General features: G+C 42.2%; 1 protein-coding gene across 2 annotated transcripts in view; it reads left to right on the top strand.

Annotated features, from left to right (window-relative positions):
- The first annotated feature begins 9,975 nt into the window (after nucleotides 1-9,975).
- 5-FCL (5-formyltetrahydrofolate cycloligase) overlaps nucleotides 9,976-27,086 on the top strand; it is a 186,300-nt gene continuing 169,189 nt past the window's right edge. The window contains exons 1-2 of one of the 2 annotated variants that reach the window (XM_089448730.1): nucleotides 9,976-10,236; nucleotides 10,575-10,715. In XM_089448730.1, coding sequence (XP_089304856.1) covers nucleotides 10,044-10,236; nucleotides 10,575-10,715 — 334 coding nt within the window. In that variant the 5' untranslated portion in view covers nucleotides 9,976-10,043. The remainder of the gene's footprint in view (nucleotides 10,237-10,574; nucleotides 10,716-27,086) is intronic. The other variant, XM_089448731.1, reaches the window with a different exon arrangement.

Genomic DNA, 27,086 nt, shown 5'->3' with positions numbered 1-27,086 from the left:
TTTTTTTGTATTTATGAAGCAACAATACAAGCTATAATGCTACCTCTTCTTGCATTTTTGTTGTATTCATTTGTTGGTTTGCACATCTTTTTTTTTTAACATAGATGGTTGAATTTTATTTATAATCAGAGGTTGGGCATGGCCAAACAACCTCTATTACAGTCAATTGAGAGATTTCTGGCTTTTTTAGAATCCTCATAAACTGGCTTTAGTAACAGAAGTTAGTTGTTGCTTTTGATTCTTTTGGAGTGGCTGAGTGCTCTTGCTTTGCTCTTGATTTCTATATAACCTGTCTTACATTTCCACTTTTCATTGTTGCTTTCTAACTTCCCTGATTTAATATAATTCCCACACTTATATTAATCCCAACTCGAATAATATAAACCCACATATATTAAACTATTTTAATATATATCCTGACCCCACCTCCTTTGTGTCCTGCGACTCTTCCGTAACCGGCCCATTACAAGGTTAACACCCCACCATAATCATCACGCGATAATTGTCAGATCTTCCCCCACCCAGATCCGACGCTTTTCGCATCCCTCGTTGTCCGACCCTTAACTCCTCAGAAGCGCGCGAGATGGACGGTTTTGTCCTACCACGCGCCATTCCCTCAGGTATATTGCATCCATTTAATAAAAACAACCCAGCGGCCAGAAGCAGTGTGATGAAAACCACATATCGCTCCCTGTGTCATTAACGTCCCACCTTGATCTGTGCGCGCTAACCGTCAGATCATCCCCAGCCTAGATCCGACGCTTTTCGCGTCACTCTCTATCCAGCTTTTAACACCTCAGAAGCGTGCGAGATGGGCGGTTTTGACCTGCCATGCGTCATTCCCTCAGATACATCGCGTCCGTTTAAGAAATACTGCCCAGCAGCCAGAAGTGGTGCGATGAAAACTGCAAACCACTCCCCGCGTCATTAACTCCCCTCCATATTCAATGCGCGATAACCGTAGATCTTCCCCCACCTGGATCCGACGCTTTTCGCGTCTCTCGCTGTCCGACCCTTAACACCTTAGAAGCGCGTGAGAAGGGCAGTTTTGTCCTGCCACGCATCAGTCCCTTAGGCACATCGCGTCCATTTTGAGAAATACTGCCCAACAACCAAAAGCGGTGCGATAAAGACCGCTTACCACTCTCCGCGTCATATACAACCGACCTCCGATTGAATTCAATTCTGTGCCCTGCTAAAACACCAAACCACTGATGGCCCATGCGATAAACCGTTAACCTGTCGGTTCCGCTCGATGTTAATCCATCTTGCCACTTTCCCACTCTTTCTCGTCCGTGACTGTCAGCCTGTGCTAGAGCCTTGGTTCTGCGTATTTCTTCTACACTCATTTAAGTTTTGCAGTTTCATGGAGACAGTGCTTATGCATAGGGATTCAGACTCACTGCCTTGTCAAACTTGTCCATGTTCAGCTCTCCTTTTCTGTTAAGGAATTGGGTGCCTTTCAGCTTCTTCATCGTTTTTTGCCAGCATACCTTGAGCTAGAAGACATCCTTTGTTGGCCATTATATCAGCTTCCTTGTTCAGAGTTCTCAGGACATGGTAGGATGAGCAGGAAGTGAAATTTTGAGTCAACTTTCTTATTCTTTCAAGGGTCTTGTTTAGAGCCGCGCTATTGAGTTGGTCGCCCATGTTAAGGATTTTAATCAGGATTTCAGAGTCCCCGAAGATTTGAAGGTTTTCCCCTCTGTTCCTCAGGGCCAGCTGACACGCTTTGAGCAGTCCGAGAATCTCGGCCTGATTGTTAGTGCTCTGTCCTAGGCCCCAACTGAAACTATCCTTTTTGTGCCCATCTTTGGAGTAAATTGTTCCTCCTGCACCTGATATCCCCGGGTTTCCTTTGGAGGCTCCATCGAAGAATATCGTGACTTTGCCCTGATTTTTCCACCACTTTTTAAAATCCTCCTCAGAGATCCGAAGCCGCCACTCTAGATTGTGACTTGGCAGGGAGATATTCTTTTTGATGCTGGCCCGACTCAGGGATTCACCTATCCAGTTGAGCTCTTCAGGGAGTAGGGAATTGTCAGACTTATATGGTCTATTTTCAAAAGTTTCTAGCAGCAGAGCTTTGGCCTTGGCAGTCACTGAGTTGGTGGATTGTAGTCTGTTGTTGAAGATGGCTTCATTCCTTGCCAACCAGATTCCCCAACAGATATATTTTGGGATTGCATTCCAGATTTTATTCCATGTTGATTTTCTTTTCAGAGTGTGAGGATAGCGTTCCTTCCATGTTGTGAAGAGACTATCAACTGAAGTCTGTTCTGGGATTTGGGAGTTGAGCCCCATCATTGCTTTCAACCAGACTTCTTGAGAGAAGGGGCAGTCTATGAACAGGTGATCAATCGTTTCCTGGGCCTTGCAGCAGAGAGGGCATCTGTGGGGACCAATGATTCCTCTTTTCTCTAAGTTATCTCCAGTGAGGGTCCTTTTGTGCATGAGTATCCAGCAGAAGAAGTTGATTTTTGGGAGTCCAAATAGGTCCCAAACATGCTGCCAAAGCTTTGTAGCATGGATTTAATGTTGTTTTTCTTGTAGAGCTACAAAGCCCAGCCGTGCTGAGTAAGCTCTGGACTTCCCCCAGCCCCACTTGTCCCTCGAATGGAGATGCACAGGAGCCAGACCATATAGTTTATCTAGTAATTGATGGAGTTGAGGGAGCATCCAATCAGGGGGGCGAGGGAAGGCCTAGTTACTCCAGTTCCCTACTAAATCCCAAGTGCATATGTCAACAAGTTTGTGGATACCTTTTTGGATGAGCCAATTGCGCAAGTCTGCTATTTCCAGTGCAAGATTTAGGGGTTGGAGGCCCATGATCTTGTCATCCCACAGTTTAATTCTTTTCCCATTTCCTGGAATTCTGTAGAGCTGATCTTTAAAGAATTTCCAGCCTTCGCTGCACAACTTCCACAACGTGGTTCCTTTGTTGGAAGCTCCTTCTTCCATATTCTCTATTGAGAGTCTGTGTAGATCTTTTTTAATTAGAACTTGACTTACAGGGTGTCTTTGGCTTGAGAAGATTTTCCAAAGGATCTTCCCTCCCATTGCCAAATTGGCCAACCCAGGATCTCTTACCTGAAGTCCACCTTCAAATATTGGCCTTTTCACTTTGTCCCAACTTACTATATGAATTTTTTTTGGTTCCCCTTTCCTCCTCGCCATAGAAATTTTCGAATCAACTTTGCTGTCTATTCAGTGATGATTTTTGGAGCTAAAAGGAACGGAGCCTGGTAGATAGGAAGGGAGGAGAGAACTGACTTGACCAGAGTGAGCTTCTCAGTTGTGGTAAGCCACTATCCACCCCAGGCAGTCATTTTTGCCTTGATTTTGCTGATAATTTCCATCCAATGCGGGGCCTTAGTCATGCCCAAGGTTAAAGGCAGGCCAAGATACTTGAATTTTTCCCAAGAGATATATTCGATGAAGCCTAGGGCTTGGGCAATCCTGAGTATAGATTGTTGGTCTACCGCCCAGCCGTACACTACACTTTTCCTCTTGTTGACCATAGCTCCAGAGACTCTGCAAAAGCTTTGGATTACTCCATTGAAGGCTCTTGCTATTTTAATGGAGGCTCCTCCCATGAGGATAGAGTCATCGACGAACAAGGCATGGTTGATTGAGGTTGTTCCGATTATCGCCCTGATGCCAGGAAGTGTCCCATTGAGCTTCTCATCTGTGAGCTTTCGGCTTAGAGAGTCTGCCATCAAAATATACAGGAAGGGGGATAGAGGGCAACCTTGCCTAATTCCCCTCGAAGCTTTGAAGTAATTTGTTGGCCTGCCATTTACTAGAGGGGTTATCCAAGGTTCTCCAATGCATGCTTTAATCAATTTTACAAATTCAGAACTGAAACCAAATGCAAAAAGAACTTGGAGGAGGAAGGAGTGCCTTACTCAATCGAAGGTGTTAGCCATATCTAGTTTGATGAGCATGCCTTGCTCTTTGTGTTGATGGCTGGAATGGATGATTTCCTACACCAGTATCACATTGTCCAGGATATGCCTACCTTTGACAAACCCTCCTTGGTTGGGAGAGATGAGTTTTTCCAGTAGAGGCTTTATTCTATTAGCAAGTAACTTGGTGAGAATTTTGTAGGACGCATTACATAGCGAGATTGGCCTGAATCTGTCGAACGCCTCCAGGTTGGCTTCTTTGGGAATTAGAGCTAGGAAGGTGGAGTTTGTGCTTCCTCCCACTTTGGCTTTTTGGAGGAATCCTTTGATCATTCGGTACAAATCATCCTTGATGATGTCCCAACAGATTCTATAGAAGTGTATTGAGAATCCATCAGGTTTTGGGGCTTTGTCTGGTTCCATCTTCCATATTGCATTACTAAATTCTTCTTTAGTGAATGGCTTGAGGAGTGTTGCATTGTCCTCCTCGTTAACCATCCTTGGAATGTGCTTGAGGAAGTCATGAGCTTCCTCATCATCCTCTGCACCTTCTTCTTTGAACAGTAGCTGAAAATGAGAGGTTTTCGCCTCTTTTATCAGAGTTGTGCCTTTGAGAACAGTCCCATCTGGCGAGGTGATTTCCGCAATGTGGTTTCTAGAGAGATGGGTTCGAATTTGCTTGTGGAAGAAGGCTATATTTTTGTCTTCAAATGCAAGCCAGAGATTGCGTGACTTGAGCCTCGCGTATTCTTCCTCCTCTCTAAATGTCTGAAGGGTGCTGATTTGGTGTTCTTGCTCACTATGCATTTTTGCTTTGGTTATGTCTTGAATCTCCAGACCCATTTGGAGATCCAGCAGCTGCTTTGTGCTCTGTTTTCGTTGGGTAGTGGGAGAATTTGAGGGCTTTTTTATCCATTGCTTCAGGGATACTTTGGTGGCTTTTATCTTTTGCTCCCAAACAAAGTTGGTGATCCAAGAACATGGATGGACCATGCCTTATTCATTGTGTCCAAAAACCCTTCTTTGTTTGCCCATAGTGGGCTGAACCAGAAGGGGATTGGCCCTAGGTTTTCTTCTTCTTCCAGCAGAAGGAGGATGGGTTTATGGTCTGAGTTCCACTTTGGCAGAATTTTTGTGGAGATGATCATCTTCTCGGAGAGGAAGGAACTCTGAAGAAGGAATCTATCCAGCCTGGCTGATATGTGCTCCTCCCCTATTATGTTATTTGTCCATGTGTATAGCCCTTTTTTTGGCTTGAAATCCAATAAATCCCATTGTTGAATTAGGTTTTCCACTAAGGGAAGAAAGTGATCCCTGCTGCTGGTTCCTCCTCTTTTTTCCTTTGGGTCTAGGATTAGATTGAAGTCTCCGACAATAATTATATTGTTGAGGGAGTATGCTTCCAAAAAATCAGTCAGAGTTTGCCAGCATTGTTCCTTTTATGCATAGAGGACATGTACATAGAGATTGGAGAGAGCAAAGTTTATCTTACTTGTTAGGTGTAGATCCAGTGTTGCGTCTGAAAGTAGCTCTCAAGCTAAAATTTGTCAGCCTCCCGGAGAGTGGCTAACCCGCCGCATGTACCTCTAGCACTTACCGCTTTTCCAGCTTTTGTTTACCATTTTACTTTGCCGAGTTCCAGAAGGGCTTCGCTTTCTATTTTAGTCTCTTGGAGCATGAGGATCTCAGGAAGTTCTGATTTCAATAGGCTCTTGACTGCTTCAGCTTTTGATGGGTTCCCTAGTCCTCTGCAATTCCAAGAGACTAATCACATTATTTACTGGTAGGGGTTGGGGCAACACCTCCCTTGGGAGGCCTTGTTCTAGTATGTCTGCCGATAGACATCTCTATAGTGGTTTGTCTGCCTTGCATTTTTTGTCTCTCTGCTTCTTCTTCTCTAGCCTCTTTGTGAGATTTCCTCCCCACTCTTTTCAAGGGCCTCTCAGTTGTTTCATCTTCTGAGGATCCCGATATCTCTGGGGTCTTCTTTCTTGTCATATCTGCATAGGTTGGGGAGCTAGAGGCACCTTTTGGGGATGCAATTTGAAGAGGGACTGATTCCTCTTGCCTTTTGTTTTCTTCCATGTTGTTAGTTTGCTGTTCAACCTCTTTATCTACTGGATCTTGGAGTTTTTTTGGTGTGCTGAGTATTTCAAAGGGATTTGTGGATATGTCTGCTCTTGGTGGGACTGAGCTACCTTCTACTTGGGCTTCGAGAGGAGCAACCCTCCTAGTGGACAAGGCTTTCCCTTTGTTCCTGTTGCTTTGCTTAGTTGTTCTTGATTTCTGAACCTGAGTCCATTGATCTCCTTTCTCCTTCTCAGCTCCATCCTCTGATTTCTTTTTACAATGCTTGGCAAAATTCCCATAGCCATGGTAGTGTCGGCATTTAAATGGGAGTTGCTCATAGTCTAGCACTTGTATGTGTGTCTAGTCAGCCACCATGAGTTTAATGGCTTCAGGGAGACCTTCCTCCAGGTCTACTTCTACACAAATTCTCGCACAGGAGTACTGATCTCTTCTTTCTGCTCGATCGATGTATTTGCCTAGCTTGTTGCCTATGGTTTCTAAGGATTTAGGGTTCCAATAGTGCAGAGGTAGATGGGGCAATCGCACCCAGACCGGAACAACCGAGGGCACATCTTGAGTTGGATCGAAGTCTGGTGTCCATTGATTCAGATAGAGACCCTGAGGCCCCATGAAATATGGGCCGTTTCTGAATATGAGGTTCCTGTCTTCTGTTGCTTCAAATATAAATACAAAGAAGCCTTTGCCGACGAAATGGATTTTTATTCCTTCCTTGACCAAAGGTTGCTAGTTCCTTTGCACCCAAGCTTCTACAGCTTTAGGCGAGGGCCATAAGCCTGTGAACTGTCTAATAAGCCCTCATTCTGCTAGGTTTAATTCCACTTTGCAGGATTCTTCAATCGACAGAGCAACTGTGGGGATGGATTCCATTTTTTTTACAAACTTTTGCTGGTTTTCTGTTGCTGGCCATTTATTGCATGCCGCAACCAGATCCCGGAATGCAGCTAGCTCAGGTGGTAAGGGTGGATCCTTTTCGCGACCCCCTCCTGGGGCCATGGCTCTGAAGTTGTGCATAGTCTCGTGGTTGGCTGTGGCTCTTCGGGCGCTCTCCGGGCTTCCTCATTGCTCTCGGAGGCTGCACCAAGCTCCCGCTATCTGGTTCCTAGTGCGCAGGCTCTCAGTGGGTTTTTTTTAACACCAGTTTGATTTCAAATCATTGTGTCATCTAGTGTCTATTTGTTTGCACATCTTAGCAACAACGAGTCAACCACTTTTTTTGGCAGCTCTTCTTTTCCTGTTGTAAAAGAGTTGTTCCACCTCCTATTTCTGTACTTTTTTTTTTAATTCCTAGGAATAACAAAAAAATATTGAAACTGTGAAAATATTATGAATAAATAATAATCTTTTTATAAAATGTATTTAGGCATACTAAGTTGACATGTAACACTTATTCTAAAAGTTATAAAGACTATATGACACCTTATACCAATTTTCTAAAAATAAAACTATGGATAAGTGATGACAATTGAATTAGAAATATAAGAAAATAAAAAGAAAGAAAAGAAAAGGAAAAAAGCTAAAAAAAAATTATAAAATCAAAACGGAAAAATTTAAAATATGAAAAATAATATAATTAATGAAAAACATGATATATTTAAAAAAATAATCAAAATTAAAAAATAAATAATATAATTGATGAACAAAATGCGATGTATTAAAATTTGACTTTGTATTACTTTATTGATATAAATAATTAAAATTCTAAAAAAAATTTGAAAAAATTTAACAAATCAATTTTCTCTAATAAAACTTCCCATTAATAAACGAGTCAAAAACCAAACATATCAATATTTTTTTATTGATGTAAAATTTTAAAATATTATATCAAATATTTAATCAAAATATAAATAAGAACTAATTTATATTTGAAAATGTTTTATTTTACTTATTCATTTTACTGAAAACATTTTAAAAAGTTAAAAATATAATAATCTCATTAATTTTTTTTCCATTTTAATAATAACATATTTTAAAATTAATTTTATTAATTAAAAATAAATTATTTTTAAATTTTAAAATTAATTTTATTAATTAAAAATAAATTATTTTTAAATTTGACAAATTTAAATTTAATAATATAAAATATATTGAAATTTAAAATTAAAATATAACTTGACGCTGTAATGTAATGTTTCATAAATATTTAATTATGTTAAAATAAAATAAAATAAAAATAATTTTATGTTAAAATGATTTGTTTACTTATTATTATTAATTTTTGTTGGTAGTTAAGGTAAATTTGAGATCCAAATTGATGACAACCCATAGTATTGACTTATAGTATTAATGTGAAATATAACATATTTAAAAGAAGAATTAAAACAATTGTAAGAAGAACTTCGGCGTAAATCACATGTAGAAAGACCTTTGTTGACGCGTTTCGAACCAACGAGTGTGCTTCATCGTCAGGACAAGTTGAAGAAACAGATCCAGCTTTGCATGTTAAATAGTCTGAGCAGAGCCTCCAACGGCTATCCTGACCAACGGCTAATTTTGACTTAGGGACGAGAGTCATAAAGTCATTTTTATAATTTAGTTATATTCGGTGACCATACCTTTAAATTTTGACTTAGGGACGAGAGTCATAAAGTCATTTTTATAATTTAGTTATATTCGGTGACCATACCTTTAAAATATATATAAAAATTTTAAATATATATATGGTGATTTACGCCGAAATTCTTCTTACAACTATTATGGATCACAAAAGCCTCAATTCAACAACAGAATTAAAACAACTTAGATTCATCTTAATTTCGGATCTACCATACACCAAATTTAAATTATTCTTTATTTCACATCTATAAAGAAAAAATCAATCTCTTTATATCTCAAAATTTTTATCTTTTAGCCCTTAAGAAGAAGAAGAAGAAATTATTTTAACGTCTACGAGGTTAAAGATAGCTATGAGACAGGTTGCTTCTTCATCTGTTTGATGTATTCGACCCTTTTTTTGTGAAGCTTCAAAATAAATGCTCCCAGCTTCTCGACAAACCCCTTACTAAATAAATTTTCCCAAGAGCTAGCTGCGAGCATATCTGCATAACTTTCCCTGTTGTCTTTGAAGGCCTCACATTCTAAAATGAAATGTTTCTCCGTTTTCACTTTTTCCGGAAGAACAAAAAATGCATACTCTTTCCTCCCACACTTCCTTTGGCATTTTCCAGCGCCCTGTTTCGCAACGGAGTTGATGAGAATTAGTCCTTAACTGAGCAATAAGAATTTTGTCTCTCCAAGAGATATTGGCCTCTATGTATGCTTTTGGTTGATGACTATGAGAGGGGTTAAACACTTCAATATAGTATTTTTCCTTTCTTCCTATCTCCTTATCCCAAGTACGCTTGTGGAACTTTTCGATAACAAAAGTTTTTATCTCTTTGTTATTTATGGGACATGCGTTCAAGCAAATACCCCATTTACTAAACCATTTGTTATTTTGCTGCATCCAAGTTTTTTTGCTCTTGCACAATTTCTCTTTAAAGACAACCTTAAGCCATCTACCCTCTTCCATTTGCTCAATTTAATTTTAAATACCTTATGACTCGTGTCATAGCAATTGCTTCAATAGGAGCAGTCCCTCTTTCACTTAACAAGATATCATAAGGAACTGTACTTTTAATCTTAAATTTGTTTGTAATCAAACGCTTCTGAATTTTCTCAATTTATCTCCACTATATGTCAGATATACTACTAACCCATAATACATCTAAAATTAAAAAAAATTATACACTACTCCTTTCCTGAAATGACAAACATTAAATAAAACATAACATATGACAAACCTTAAATACGCATAAAATTTTAACTTTTATCCAATAACGAAATCAAGCACCCTTCAGTGATCTTACCACCTGAACTCCCAACCTTCTTGTAACAACGGATACCACCCATGTCACAGCCTTGGCCAATTATCATCACGACATGACAAAAATTTATCGTCCTCAAATAGTAAGTTCGAACATTAATTCAAATGAGATGCCTTTATCATGACGCCATGAGAACAATTTGTCGTCCTCAAATAGTAATTTCGGACATTAATTCAATGAGATGCTGATCAATTCATTTATTCCCACAGGTATTCATTTTCTGAGGGCTCTGGTCAACAGACCCTTGTCGGCGACAGTAATGGCAATGCAGACAACAGCTGCCTCCGATTCAATTTTCCAGAAAAAACGCGCCCTTCGATCCAGAGTGCGCAGGGAGCTCAAGGCCTTTGATCCCATTCAAAGGCAGCAAGAAGGTACTTCTCCTTCTCTGAACAATAAATGAAAAACATCCAGATGAAAAAAAAGACACGTATGATAATTTCTATTTCATCTTCACAATACTAATCTGAGAGGACTTGTCGAAAATGTTCTACGATTTGGATCTATATCCGATCAAAATAGGTCAGATCACGGGGCAAAAAAATCAACACACAATTAAAATAGGTCGAAATCGTAGAACGTTCAGACAATTCCGTAAGGTTATCCTGCTCTTCAGTTATCCACAGATTCATTCGTTAAACGGCACAATACTCAATTGAGGAGGATGCCATAGATTATAATCTTATGTGTATGCTCTCGTTGATGTTTTTAGATGAAGCTGTCCAAGATCTGGTCCTTAAAGCACCATGGTTCAAATCCTGCAGTCGATTGTGTGCATATATAAGCTGCGAGAGTCTAAGAGAAGTTAACACTTCTAAAATAGTCTCTACAATTCTGGACAAGCCTGAATCTGGTATGTCCCAGAATGTCTCACCTCTTTTCTCTTTTGTGTGTGCTTGTCTAAAGCTTTGAATGTGGTGAAGTACATTCATGATTTTTATTTTTGAGTAAAAAGCTCCTTTAATTCTTAATATGTGCAATATGTATATGGAGGTTTTTCTATAAAAAAGAGAGCAGGCTGCTCATGCAGAGCCAAGGAGTTCAAAATGAGGCTTCGTTGATCACCAAAATAGCCAAAGAAATCCAGTGCCAGAATAAGAAATAGACAGAGTCCAGCTCAAAACAACATAAACATAACAAAGGGCGTCAGCGCATAGATAAACATGGACACTAAACAGTAGGAATAAGTTGAGCTGGACAAGGGAAATCCAGTGCCAGAATAAGAAATAGACAGAGTCCAGCTCAAAACAACATAAACATAACAAAGGCCGTCAGCGCATAGATAAACATGGACACTAAACCGTAGGAATAAGTTGAGCTGGACAAGGGGATGGGTCATCACTATCATTTGGAGAGGGTTACCATTGTGGATATTTTACTGGATAGTTTATCACAATAGATTTTGCAAGTGTTTGCAAAACATCGACACTATCATCTATTATGCAGTTTTTTTTCCAAGGAAGATTGTACAGGAAAACCTAAGGGATGCTTTCCCATGTTTATGGATGACATCCTTAGTAAACTTGTTGGTATAGACTAGTTTGCCTAACCCATGGGACTTCAAATTAAACACCCATTAACAAGGGACTAGCCAAATGTCCAGCAACATTCGCAACAGCTAGTTGAGCTAACTGCTTGGTCTTGTTATGTAGTGTTATTATTATTATAATAACATTACAAGTATAGTGCTCAAATCATTGAAAAAAATTGAGAATGGAAGAAAAGAAGCTAAAACAATAAATACTACACCATCTACATAGCAAACACAAGATGTACTCTAGGAAACCCAATATGAGAAAACCTGGCCAGAAGGTGAGGACTATGCTTTGTTTTTTACTTCTTAGATATAGAATGCAACTGTAAATATGATTTGTTGTGGAGTTGCAATAGACATTGTGGCCTGGATTCTACTTTCTTTGTTTTGTTCAAAATATCCCACTCCTTTGCTTTTATTATCTTTGGCACAAGAGATCAATGCATAGGAATGGAACCCTTTCCTTTCTTAGCGACTCAATAGTTAACATGTCTTGATAGTCGTACAGGGTTAGGGTTGGGGTCTTTTCATTCGTCAACTCTTAGTTACATTTAGGGTCCTGTTACACACCATTTTGTGGGAATATCCCTAGGGTAATTTTTTTATTTCTTTCTCCAAGATGGTCCTCAGCCGACAGCCAACAGACCCTTGTAGCCACCAACTAGCTCATTGTGCCATTTCTCTGCCACTTGAGTCAGCCATGTGGTCTTTCATCCATCTGCCATGATCTTATGTTTGAAGGTGGACCTCCCAAACCTAAAGGTATGCCTTGTCATTTGGTAATTGAGTATTGTAGTTTGCTTATCATGGACACTTATGGGCATGGATTAATGGGGGGATTCGGTGGAAAAAATGGGTTAGGTCTATGCTCTTGTCCCCTAGCTCCCTTTTGGATACTAACCTTGCATTCTAGTCCCGTGGGATCTCTTTTACAGACCATTTGGCTTTAGGGATGGTATTTCACAGGAAAACCTAAATTTGGTTGCGTGGTCTCGCTCCCTTATCCGCATATATTACCCCCTTTCGATTCATTATTACCCCATTCTTCATTTCTCCCACCTGGGTCCACATTCCTCCATTGGGTCCACATAGGGCTAGTTCTCCCCTTCCCCTTGCCCACACCTTGGGTCAAGCTTGGAATGATGCTCCGAAGGTTGATGCAGCTAAAAATAAAAGTAAAAGCATAATTGGCCACACTCAACAGGAAAATGCACCACAAAATGCAAAAGATGGCTGAGACAAACACATTTAACACGTGGGCAAAAGCCAATACATGAGCTCTACCCTATCATCATGGCCATCACCCTAGTTCCTACAGGTCCTATGAGCCTCCTTCATCATATAGGAATCCATGATTGTCCCAGCCCTTGATGTGCAATGAACCGCCCTATCTCGAAAGGTATCCACTGCTACATCTCACACATCCTGCTCTTACTCCTTGAGCCCCGAGCAGTTAATTAAAGAAAAATCATGAAAAGACAAAAGGCATATAAAGAAGGGTGGAAAAATCAAGACTGGGGCACCTCATGTACCACAATTGCTCCCTCCTATACATTATATACCCAAGTGTGGGCTTCCCTTTTATTAGCTACCCTTGTACCCCAACATGTGGCATAGGGCTGCCCCTTCTCATCCCCTACTCCATTCACCTCGTTATCACATACCACCACCTTTTAAAGGATGTACCTTGGACATATTATCCCCTTTAGAAGTAGAAACCACCTAATAGGACTCTTGGTTAACTCCATTTGGAGTTTAGAGACATTAGCACATGCCAAAGCTCATTATGGAAGGGCAGGCCATTATGAAGTCTTCGCCTGTGGTCCATGGTTTGTAAGCTCTTTTACTCGATTTCTTTGATGACTTGTTGTACTGGAAGGCTAGGGGACACATTGGATCTTATTCAGGATTGTAGGTGGCCTCCATCTTGGGTTTGGTCTCCTATATGGGGTTCTAACCATCCAGAGGGCTACATTGGCACATGTAGGGTGTGTGTTGAGAGCCATGGGCCTCCACTGCAGTAGACAACACTCCATGGATCCCCAGAGATGTTCAGAGATTGGCTCAAGATCCATCTATTGGATGAGGATGATGCACCTAGTTCACCTTTGCCTAACCAACCCCACAGATGTACCATGCACTTGGCAGCTAACCCAAGGCTTGTAGGATGATATGGCATCACCCACACCATCATCGGAGCTCTTACGGATGGTCTACAAGCATCTTCGACTCATTTGAAGACCCATGAGGTTAATATTGTGCCCCCACGCCCACTGGGAGCACCACAAGTTTATTGTTCGGAGAACAAGGGGCCATCCCCTTGTCCATCACTTTTTAGGGTCCTATTCTTCATTATGGCACCTATGGACCTCATTAGGCCTCTTGGATGTTAAAATTGGCAACTAGGGCCAAACTCCATGTGGGTCATCTTATTAATGGTAGCTGATATTTCTCTTAGATCCCTTTCATCGAGAGGTGTAGGATTGATTTAAAGATCATCTGATTTCGATAAGTATTCATGGAGATATGAATTGATTATTGTTATGGGACAATTCTTCAAGGTTGGCCAACAACCAAATAAACCCCACTTGTGCTCAACGTTTTAGTATAAATAGAGGTGGCCTTCAAGTCATTTCAACACACACTTGGGATCTCTTCCTCTCTACTTGTCTTTGGGTTTTAGTAGGAGGAGAGATCCTAAGGGATAACGCTGCCCTAATCTAGAGGGAGTGCCCTAGGCTCTACGCTACCCTAATGAAGAAGCCCTAGACGCAGGAGGAAGGGGAGATTTAGCATGGTGAAGGAAGCCCTAACACTGTCCTATGAAGAAGCAGTAATACATAGCCATGGAAATGAAGGCAGAAACCCTAGCCACAGGTCTAAGGAGAAGAGATGCCCTAAACCCAATTGCTACGCTGCCTAATGGAGATGGCACCTAAACGTTGTCCTAGAAGAAGTGCTCTACACATGGAATGCCCTTGCTGTCATGAAAGGAAAATCCCTTATCCTATACGTAGTCATGAAAGGAATACCATTGCTGTCATGGAAGGAATGCTCTCACACGTAAATGCTGAGATAAAGAAGCCACACCTTCAGCTATCCTTAACGATGTACAAAATAAGGATGCTCTATCTGTTGTTTGGATTGAATCACAATCATGAATGATAAATCCAAGTCTTATGGTGAATGCTGTAACATTATAGACAACATAGTATATGACAACAAGATGTATGGTGTAGCAATGGTGCAACAGTATGGACAACAAGATGTATGGTGCAGTAGTGGGACATCAAGGGCAACTTGGTGCTGTATGGTGTAGCAATGGTGCAACAATATGGACAGCAAGATGTATGATATAGCAATGGGACGACAAAGGCAACTTGGTGCAGTATGGTGCAACATATGGTACAACAATGGGACAACAATCGTCAATGGCATATAGTGCACAATGGGACATCAATGGTACAATGGTACAACATGGGACAACTAGTATTTAGTGCAGCAAATTCATGGTGCTGTTATGGTATGGCAAAGCACAATGGGATAGCCATGACATAGTGCAGTAGTGGCACAACGGGACAACCATGACATAGTGCAGCAGTGGCACAATGGGACAACCATGACATTGTGCAATAGTGGTAGAATGGGACAACAAGCATGTGCAACATGGTGCAGCATGATGACGAGATGCAGCAGAATGATAGGTGAAGGAGTCACCTTGGAGAATCAGTTGAAACAACATGTCTTCAACTGATCTCATGTATCATCTTGATAGAGATGATCTATGTTCTTATCTAGATAAGTCAAAGTGTTGACTTTTGTTGTAAATGTACTATCTCTCTCTCTCTGTTGAACTATTGAAGAACATATAAGAAGAATTGATCAAAGGTTTCCCCACATTGGGGTTTGTCCTTGGCTAACGCCACATCTTGTGTCCTCTTGTCTTGGATTGTCTTTTGCGATTTATATTTATGTTCTATATGCAGTTTACTTTAATGTTGATGTGATTGCTAATATGGAAAAGATATTGAGCTGACTGTGAAAATTGAAATAAATTGCTCTAGAATAGAACATACCTAAAACTAACATTGGAGGGCCCTACGACATGTATTTTTTATCATTTGACCTCTTAAGAGGCTTATTATTTCATTTATTAGCTAGTTTGGTGGGCTTGTCACCAAAGGTTAGGTTATTAGCATATTATTTTATTTTTGGGGCTTATGTAGGCCTAAGAGACTAATTCGAACTCCTAATTAGTGTATAAATACAAGTGAGATGAGTTCATTTTCTCATCATCACTTTGGATTGGATCTCTCTTCTCTTTAGAGAATATCGCACTTTTTCTAGGATGAAGAATTGGAGCATGGATGACTTTTGATGTTTGGATTGGAGTATTTTGTCTTGGAGCTTCTTTATTGTCAAATTGTTGATTGGATATGTTCTATTACATTTAAGTACACACTTTTAATGCTATTCTTGTTTTACTTTTGTCATATGCATTGAATGGGATTTTCACTATAATAGGGCTAATCGTTGCATTGCATAATTGCAAATTCGTGGAATTACTGTTTCTATATAGCATCTCTCAATGTTTGGGCCATGTATGTGAATGAAATCTCCTAGGGATAATTCCACCAGGGAATTTATCTTGATAAGCCATCTCTTTTGCCAAGCGAAGTATAAAATATTTGAGGTCTCTTCCTTTTGTTTTAAAGGCTAAGCGAAGAAGTCCTTAAGGCCTCCTTGACCGAAATACAAGTTCCTATCTCATCATTCTCCTAGACTCCATTCTCCTCAAGGATTAAGGCACTGGTCCTCCAATAGATGGTCACTCAAAGAATACCTTTTCTTCACCTTTACCCCTCTCTTCTAGGTCTAGCCAAGTTGGGTCACCTAGGGCATCATTTTCCTGACAAAATAGCCCAAGAAAAAGTTTGATCTCCTAACCTCTACTACGCTGGTGTGTGCTCAAGGCCTCCTCCAATTTTGAAGCCATTCTTATGGTGGAGTCGCGAGATAACCCAAGCCTTAACTTTGAGATCAAACTCTGTGAGTCTGCCCTAGTGTTCCCTAGGCTAGTACCTCATAGGATCAATTTGACACCTTTAAGTGAAAATTCTTGCTTTGATTCTTTCCCCTTTCTTGTCTGGGTTAAGAACATTATTGGTTGCTAGATTCTTCCCCCTTAACCTAGGCCAGGTCCACTTGTCCTGTGTGGTCCCACACTTTTGAAAAGAAAAATTTTCAAGAACCATTCGGGAAGTCAAGTCCAATAAGGATTTTAGGGTTGGGGAACTCCTTCACAAGGTATATTCCTCTAACCTAACCCTCAAATCCTCACCTCCTTATCCTAGAAATCTTTGTACCTTGCTTAACTAGCAAGTAAGTTCTATTCTTAACCCCCTTCTAGTAAAGGGATTATTAAGGTCACTTCACGTCCATTGGTTGATTCATCCTTCATAAGTGACTTTCTATATACTGGGTCTCCTCCCATTGGTGAATGTCCGTAAAGAGTAGGGAGTCTTTGCTGAGATGACATTTGGCTAAGCCTCCATCGTTGCCTTTTGATCTAGCAGTTGTCCCTTTAGGAGCCCCTTTTATGCTCCCTGTTAGTTTGAGTGCTAACAGGTCCTAGACCCTCTAGGTTCTTCTTGAAAGTCTACACATGACTAGCTCCATAAGTGTGAGGGATGAGAGTTGATGTGGCATCCACTCAGTGCTGTAGTGGTTAACGCATAGTTCAACTTGCGGGAGGTTTAACTTCCTTGTATGAACTTTGATTAATGTAATCTTTGCATTGTTTGAAGTTCTCGGCGAGTAGACAAACACCATAGGAATGGAAACTTTGTTAGCAAAGTTTTGACCTCAAAAACATTTGTTTAGTGCCCCAAATGAGCTCTTGAAGTTTTAGGATCCCAAATCACCAAAATAAGAGCTACCTTTAAAATATAGGTCTTATTATAGCAAAATCTAGCACCTTAGTGCAATGTGTAGTATTCCTAATTAGCCATGGCTAATTAGAATATTCGATTTTGCTCAATTTTGGCTTCTATAGTTATTTGTAAATAAAAAGGTGAGGAAAAGGGACATAACTCACTTTTAGAATCAAAAGTCACTTCCTAGTAGCACAACTTTGTGACTTAAAGGGGAGCCAAGGGGGCCAAAGGACCACGCAGAGATGGGACCCACGCAGACACTTGGAGGGACTGCGCAGATGGAAAGAGAACACGTGGCAAGAGGGGATTATGTTGGAGGAGGTGAGCCTTGGGATTGGGAGAGGCCAATGCTATAAAGGAGAGAGGAGCCCCCTCATTTTGTCATTCGATTATGTGCATTTGAGCTAGTCACTTCGACTTAGAGCATGCTCACTGTTTAGCTAGTCTGCAACACTGTTTAGTGCATTGAGTGTCTCCGTTCGGAGATCTCACCCTTAGCCTCGGGGGACTTCGAGTGCCTACTCGGGCAAGGTATTTTCAGCAATCTTTTTGCAGTAGTTTTGATCTTTGGCATTGAGGTGGAGCTGAGCATTGGGAGACTGTGCAATCTTGAGAGAGAGGGACGCAGTTCTTCTGGGAGCAGTTCCGGGTTGAGGATTTGTGGAGGAGTTGAGCTGGGATATTGAGCAAGGGATTAGCTCTTGCATATTGGAGGGGTTTGGCAGAGTTTCAGGTAGTATTTTGGAGGATTCTACTCAGTGGCAGCGCAGGGCCTTGAGGGATTGCATGATTCCCCAAGGGGGCGATTTTCAGGGGTCGGCCATTTCAGAAAAGCTTTCTGGGTTTTCTGAGTAGGGGCGGATTCCAGAGTTTCAACATTTTCTGAGGAGGGGAACAACCCCAAATCCTCATTTGATTTCCAGCAGTAGCAGCAGCACGACAGTTTCCTATCAGCATCCACGCAAAGGCCTTTCCTTTGTTATTCTGAGTGTATTTCTTCACTTGCCCGGTGCAAGTCGAGGTGCCATCCTTCTGATTACCTCCTGTACTCATTCCATTACTCAGTATAATAAAATGGCTTAGCATTTTTCTCTGCATTTCTTGAGTATCTGCTTATATTCCATGCTTATATTATTATATGTTACAGCACTATTATTTTTATCATTTTGAGTTTCCCGGTTATTATATTATTTGTGTGTATTTGGTTGGAGTTTACTGGGGTTTTGGGGAAAATCTCTGAAACGGGATATTATAGTGGTATCAACGCATAGATCTGGCTCAGCCTGTGGAGCTAGCAATCTATGACACCGGGGGAAAAGCCCTACATCTGTTACAGAGGAAGGAGATACAGAGACGCTGGGCGTAGGTTGGAGAACACCTATGGAGAGGGAGACTGTGTTCCAGTGGTGGACGTAGAACAGGAGGAGCCTGTGGTGGACGCAGGATAGGAGGAGCCTGTGGTGGACGCAGAGCAGGAGAATCTGATAGCAGATGATGATGAGAAGAGATTTGCGGACATTCTCTTCAAATTAGTGCAGGATTTGTTGAGGCAGATCGAGGTGATGGGGCAGAGATTCATGGCAGTGGAAGCTAGACAACGTGAGAACCCATGAGTTTTCTAGGTTGGAGGGGGATCGGGTGCATCTCACCATTTGCCAGAGCAGGGTGCCACTCAGCGTGATACTACTCAGCAAGTGGCCACACATGCCCCTATACGCTCTACCATGCCCACTTTCCTAGGAGCAGGTACGGGGGTCGGAGCATAGCAGGAGGCAGAACCCGGTCATATGGGTGATTATTTTGTGGAGTACCAGGCCTATGGGCAGGAGTTCAGGGATGCTCTCTCATTCAGAGACTTTGTTCAGCTCCAACGGGATAGTAGACCCCGCGACCATCACAGAGGATACCGGCATTATCATGATGGAGACACCCACCGCATTGTTAGTAGATTTTACTTGCCTACGTTTGATGGCTCATCAAATAGTTCGGCAAGGTCTTGGGTGGAGAAGCTGGACATCTATTTCCAGCTTAACCAGATGTCGGAGACAGAGGCCATCAAGGTGACGACATTACATTTGGATGGTGAGGCCCAGGATTGGTGGTTCCATGGGATGGTTACACTCGGGCATTCCATAGTGATGACGTATGCCGAGTTCACCAGGAGATTGATGGAGAGGTTTGACTGGAGGGATCCGGAACAACACTTTGTTGAGTTGACGAGGCTCAAACAGACAGGGAGCCCAGAGCAATGTTGCACGAAGCGCCCCCCTCAGTTCCAAGCCCGGAAGCTCGTCCCGTGCAGAAGCGTCTAGGAAGCTTCGGCAGAAGCGCGCTTCCGAAATTCGGAAGCGCGTTACCTCTTGATTTTGCCGCTTCCTGGAATTTTCCGAAGCGTGGCTCGAAAGCGTGCTTCGTACGACGCTTCGGAGGGTGAAGCGTACGCTTCCCGTATGCTTCCGTACGATTCCAGAAAAGAGTTTAGAAAATCGGTTTTTTTTTTTTTAATTTTAGGTGAGTTTGCTTGTTGGGGGTGGGTCCACCTTGGGTTAAGGTGAGGAATGAAGGCAAAAAAAAAATATAAATATAGCAGATGCTCTCTCATAGTAATGTTAAATTCTTAAAGTAAAAGTGACATTTTCCTTTATTTTTCATTTTCATCATTTTACTTAAATTTTTAACATTACCATGAAATGACTCAGGATGTTTGAGAGTGGTTCCAGCCTCATTGGACTTCATATGGAGAAAATAGAATTTCATATCCTATTCAAAATTCAGCAGACTTAACAGTTTTCAGGAATTCAGGATCAATGGGATTGTGGCATTTCATTAGATTATATCAAGTATGAAGGTATGCGATTAGCATTTAATCAAGAGCACCAAGCCCTATATGTACCCTAGTGTTGGTGCTGTTAATTGTTGAACTCCTTTGTCACGCAGCACGCCCTTAGCAAAAAATTACCTTTCAATCAAGTCAAAATCATCGATCAAGCATGTTAAGCTTTTTCTAACATATTTTAAGTCTTGAATTAGGTAGTTTGATCAAAATTGGGTAATGTTGACTAATATCCCTAGACAATCGAGGTAGAGGCAAAGCCTAAAGGCTAGACAAGAGGAGAAGAATCTAGATTCTAGATGGTTGATGCATCTAAATGGTTGATGCTCGAATAATTAATCATTAATGTACAATGGATGTTATATCTATCTTGATTTATGCAAAAATATGCATGTTTTCATGTCTTCTACAACTAATTTGGTATTTGGGATGTTTGTTTTGAGTATAAATGCAATATATATATATATATATATATATAGATATATATATATATATATATATATACATATATATATATATAGCAGACGCTTCGCTTCCTAGATTTTTGGAAAATGACGCTTCAACGTCCCTGCTTCGTCCTCGCTTCGTGCAACATTAGCCCAGAGACCTACATTGCGGACTTTTTGAGGGTTTCAGTGATGGTGCCAAATCTATCCATGGCATGGAGGATCTACATGTATGTTGAGGGGTTAGCAGAGCCACTTTGGGGTCTAGTCAGGTCCACTAGACCAGCCACACTCCAGGATGCTATTAGCAGGACCCGGGACTTACAGGATGCCTTACCCAGGACCCGGACACCTTACCCCCAGAGACGGGTTTTTCAGCCCAAGGGGAAGGATGTGAGGATTCCGCCTCCAAAGGGGAATCCAGGATGAGCACAGATTGATGATGATGCCAGGAGGGAGTTGAAGAAGAAGCGGTTGTGCTTCACTTGTCAGGAGCTGTGGGCACCAGGACATAGATGTGCTACTGGCAAAGCACATTTTATTGAGGTCTTCTCCGAGAGTAGCGGGGAAGAGGATGAGGAGGATGATGTGGAGGCAGGAGGTAGTCATGCTGCGCAGGATCGTTTGCCACCTTCACCACCAGCAACGGGTGGTGCTGCTTTTGCACCTATCGGAGGGGCCCTTGCAACATTGCGAGCAGTTCCCAAGTATTTGACGTTGCGCGTACGGGGGATAGTATGTGGCCAACGAGTATCAGTTTTGGTTGACAGTGGGGCCACCCACAACTTCATCGATGCACATATGGTTGAGCAGAGAGGTATACTGACAAAGAGCTTCGATGGATTCTCAGTTTTGGTCCCAGGAGATCAGACCATGGTGTGTGCTCGTTATGTTCCAGAGTTATCAGAGATGATGGGCACCTACACACTGACTGACCACTTCTTCGTGGTCAATATTCTGGGCACCAACATAGTACTGGGTGTTCATTGGCTCATCACTCTAAGGAAGGTCACTACAGATTGGAAGGCCCTAGAGATGGAGTGGGATGATGAGAAGACAGGGAGGCATGAGAAGATACGGGGACAACACACATACCCGCCTCAAACTGTTTTAGCTCATCGGATGGAGGTAGTCTTCCGAAAGGGAGACATAGAGTGGGCAGTGGAGCTGCGTGCATCAGAGGCAGGGACTACAGGGCAGACAGTACACCCAGAGATACAGGCCATCCTTGACCAGTAGGCCACAGTGTTTGGGGAGATTCCACCGGGATAGCCACCGGACCGGGGGTTTGAGCACATCATTGAGCTTGAGAAGGCATACAGGCAATGATTACTACCCCCTATAGGCATCCCAAGGCCTATTGGGATGAGATTGAGCGGGCTATTCAGGAGTTGCTAGCTGTTGGGCACAATCGGCTGAGCACGAGTCCTTTTGCTTCTTCCCTGGTGTTGGTGAAGAAGAAGGACAACACATTGAGGATGTGCATTGACTACAGGGCCCTGAACAAGAAGACCCTGAAGAATAGATACCCCATACCCAGGATCGATGAGTTGATGGATGAGTTGAGAGGAGCACGGTTCTTCTCAAAGATTGATTTGAGATCTGGGTACCATCAGATTCGTGTGAGGGAGAAGGACATTCCCAAGACTGCCTTCAGGTGTCACTATGGGCACTTTGAGTTTTTGGTGATGCCCTTCGGGTTGACCAATGCCCCAACTACATTTCAGTCTTGCATGAATCACATCTTCCGCAGTCACTTAAGGAAGTTTGTGTTGGTGTTCTTTGATGATATCCTCATTTACAGCAGGACTTGGGAGGAGCATCTCCAGCACATTGAGACAGTATTGCGCATCTTGGAGGAGCAACAATTCTATGCCAAGCTCTCCAAATGTGAGTTCGGGTTGACGGAGATGTTATACTTGGGACACATCATAGGAGTGGACGGAGTGAGGGTCCACGAGGAGAAGATCAGGGCCATCAGAGATTGGCCGGAGCCGAGAAACGTGACGAAACTTCGAGGATTCATTGGCATTTGTACTTACTACCAAAAGTTCGTCAAGAGTTTCTCATAGCTTGCTGCACCCCTGACAGATTTGACGAGGAAGGGGGCATTCAGTTGGTCGGATACAGCGCAGCGAGCCTTTGACAGGCTCAAGGAGGTTATGAGCAGCTTCCCAGTGCTTGCATTGCCAGATTTTACGCAGCCATTTGTTTTGGAGTGTGATGCGTCGGAAGAGGGGATCGACGCAGTGTTGATGCAGGGAGGTCACCCTATAGCCTTTGAGAGCCGGAAGCTCCTTCCGCACGAGAGGTTGTATTCTATATACGACAAGGAGATGCTGGGCATCATGCATGCATTGGCTAAGTACCGGCAATATTTGGTGGGTAACAGGTTTAGGGTGAGGACTGATCACAACAGCCTCAAGTTCTTTTTGGAGCAGAAGCAGCTACAAGAGAGGCAGCAGAAGTGGATCAGCAAGATCCAAGCATATGACTTTGACATTGAGTATGTCAAGGGTAAGAACAACGTGGTAGCAGATGCCCTTTCACAAAGGTCAACCACGTTGTCGCTTATGAGCTTGGATGCAGACTGGAAGGCTCGACTCTTAGTGGAGTACTCCAAGGACAGATTTGCATGTGAGGTTCTGGATGGGCAGGTGGCAGATGATAGGTACATGGTGGTCGATGAGATCATCTACTACAGGGACCAGATCTTCTTGACTGAGGGGTCTCAGCTCAAGAAGAAGATACTTTAGGCATCACATGATTCACCATTGGCAGGTCATCAGGGGTTTACCAAAACCTACAGGGCCATTAGAGAGAGGTTCTCATGGAAGGGCCTCAAGAAGGACGTACTCCAACATGTCTGGGAGTGCGATGTTTGCCAGAGGAACAAGGGGGAGATGAACCATCCAGCAAGACTATTGCAGCCTCTTCCCATTCCGGAGGGGAAATGGGAGTGTATTTCGATGGACTTCATCACAGGGTTGTCCATGGTACAGGGCAAGGATTTCATCTTTGTCGTCGTTGATCGGCTGACAAAGTACTCACACTTTTTTGCCATATCCGCACACTAAACAGCAGCGCAAGTGGTCGAGCTGTTCTTCATAGAGATTTTCAGGTTACATGGTCTTCCCAAGACCATCACCAGTGACAGGGACAACCATTTCATGAGTGGATTTTGGCAGGAGCTTTTCTGGTTGGTGGGGACGGAGTTGACACCGAGTACCAGTTATCACCCACAGACGGACGGGTAGATAGAGATAGTTAACAAGTGGCTGGAGGGCTACTTGCATAACTATTTCAATGGGCAACAACGAGCATGGCTAAAGTGGCTGCATCTGGGGGAGTACTGCTACAACACTACACATCACATGTCCATCGATATGTCACCATTCTATGCTTTGTATGGATATCATCCTTTATCTTTTGTTGACGTGATGTTTGGTGCTAGCAAGGCTCCGAGAGCCAAGATTTGGATCCAAGAGAGTCAGGATATTCTCCAAGCTCTCAAGGAAAACATGGCTACAATGCAAAACCAGCAGAAGCTGTACGCTGACAGGGGTCAGGTGGAGAGACAGTTTGAGGTAGGAGACTTGGTCTACCTACGATTACAGCCATACCGATAGTTGTCACTGAAGCAGAAGGGGGCTGAAAAGCTCAAGCCCCGCTTTTATGGGCCATACAGGGTGATACGCAGGATTGGACAGGTAGCATATGAGTTGGAGCTGCCCCAAGGCAACAAGATTCATAAAGTTTTCCACGTATCATGCCTAAAGAAGGCGTTGGGACAGCATGTGACAATGACATATGAGCTACCACCCACGGATGATGAGGGGCATTTGGTGTTGCAGCCAGAGGCTATTATTGATACCAGGGAGAGGCAACTACGGAGTAGGACGGTCCGGGAATTCTTGGTGAGGTGGAAGAATTTACCGGATGAGGATGCCACTTGGGAGAGTGAGAAAATTTTGCAGCATCCGTCACTTCAGTTGCTTAAGGACAAGCAACATTTTGCTGGGGGAGACTGTAATATTTCTAATTAGCCATAGCTAATTAGAATATTCGATTTTGCTCAATTTTGTCTTCTACAGTTATTTGTAAATAAAAAGGTGAGAAAAAGGGGACATAACTCACTTTTAGAATAAAAAGTCACTTCCTAGTAGCACAACGTTGTGACTTAAAGGGGAGCCAAGGGGGCCAAAGGACCACGCAGAGATGGGGCCCACGCAAACACTTGGAGGGACTGCGTAGATGGAAAGGGAACACTTCGACTTAGAGCACGCTGGTTGTTTAGCTAGTCTGTAGCACTCTTTAGTGCACTGAGTGTCTTCGTTCGAAGCTCTCACCCTTGGCCCCGGGGGACTTAGAGTCCAGGGACTTAGAGTGCCTACTCGGGCAAGGTATTTTCAGTAGTAGTTTTGATCTTTGGCATTGAGGTGGAGCTAAGCATTGGGAGACTGCACAGTCTTGAGAGAGAGGGACGCAGTTCTTCTGGGAGTAGTTCCGGGTTGAGGATTTGTGGAGGAGTTGAGCTGGCATATTGAGCAAGGGATCAACTCTTGCATATTGGAGGGGTTGGCAGAGTTTTAGCCAGTATTTTGGAGGATTCTACTAAGTGGCAGCGCAGGACCTTGAGGGATTGTGTGATTCCCCAAGGGGGCGATTTTCGGAGGTCGGCCATTTCAGAAAAGCTTTCTGGTTTTTTCTGGGTTTTCTGAGTAGGGGCAGATTCCAGAGTTTCAGTGTTTTCTGAGGAGGGGAACAACCCCAAATCCTCATTTGATTTCCAGCAGTAGCAGCAACACGACAGTTTCCCAACATCATCTATGCAGAGGACATTCCTTTGTTATTCTGAGTGTATTTCTTCACTTGCCTGGTGCAAGTCAAGGTGCCATCCCTCTGATCACCTCCTGTACTCATTCCATTACTCAGTATAATAAAATGGCTTAGCATTTCTCTCTACATTTCTCGAGTATCTGCTTATATTCCATGCTTATATTATTATATGTTACACCACTGTTATTTTTATCATTTTGAGTTTCCCGGTTATTATATTATTTGTGCGTATTTGGTTGGAGTTTACTGGGGTTTTGGGGAAAATCTCTGAAACGGGATATTACACAATGCCTCACTAGATGACCTAGATAGAGTGCAACAATGGGAATGTTACCAATGTCACCTCAGCAACAACTCCTTTGGTTTTAGTGATAGACACAATCCAACATAAGGGAGGCTTTTGGTTTTAGTGATAGACACAATCCAACATAAGGGAGGCTTTCTTAGTAGATCTTAGGGATCAAATAACCCAATAACCTTAAGCTAAGTGCCCCCTAAGTGTTCTACAATTATTTCCACCTAAAGAAAAGAATAAGAAATTGGTTTTAGGGTGGATAAGATAGTAACTTCCAGAATTGGGTTCAAAGGCTTAATTGACCAATAGAGGCTCAAATAGGTTTCCCAAACAAGAAATCACATCAAACTATCATAAATTAGCTACACATTCATCAAATTACGGCAATATGACAAATGTAGATTTAGCCTTGAAAACTATGATACTAAAGTGTACAATGAAGGCTAAATTTATGAGTAAACAATATAATAAATTACAACAAATTTTAATAGATAAAATGGCATATAAAATAATTAAAGCCTAGACATCAACCCTAATTAGTGGCTGGAAATTGCACGTGTTAATTTTAGGCAACAATGTTATGTTCTATGCTTTAGAGCAATTTTACTTCAATTTCTTTATTAGCCCAATATCAATATCCAGTTGAGCAATCACATCAAAATGATCGTAAAATGTAGATAGAACATAAACATAAACAGTAGAAGACAAGCCAAGACAAGAGGACACAAGATGTGGCACCAACTAGGAACAAACCCCAATGTGGGGAAACCCTTGATCAATTCTTCTTTAGTCTTCAATAGTTTAATAGAGAGAGAGAGATAATACAATTTACAAATATGATAATTTATAACAGCGGCAAAAGAGCCCTAACCAAAAAAGTCAACGCTTGTCAACAGGGCAGATTTGACTATCAACAGTTCAGTCAACTTTAGTGAACTTCGGCCTCCAAACAGCAAGATGAATCAGCCCTCAAAACAATGAAATTCAACCCAATCAAAGTCTGGTCAAACAGTCCACCTGCGGTTAGCCCTAACCATAGTCAACATTGGTCAAACAGTCAATGGTTTGCCGCGATTTCTATGCCCATAAATGCAGCTTGCCCAAATAGTAGCCCTCATAAAAACGCAGTCAAAGGTGGTCAACTCAGTCAAAACAACATCCTGGAAATTCGGTCGAACCTGGTCAACGTCCAAAACAGAAATTTATCCTTCCTTTCCTTCGCACGTGTGGAGAGAGTTGCTGCCCAAAAATCCATACGCAATCAATGAGGACAAAGAGAGATGTGTGAAGACTGAGTGTGTCCAAATGAGGATGAGGCATCATGTATTTATAACAAACGTT

Source organism: Pinus tabuliformis, chromosome X, assembly GCF_031772625.1.
Source record: "Pinus tabuliformis cultivar Carrire ecotype Pingquan chromosome X, CPIR1, whole genome shotgun sequence".
Taxonomy (NCBI): domain Eukaryota; kingdom Viridiplantae; phylum Streptophyta; class Pinopsida; order Pinales; family Pinaceae; genus Pinus; species Pinus tabuliformis.
This window is presented reverse-complemented; position numbering and strand designations above follow the sequence as displayed.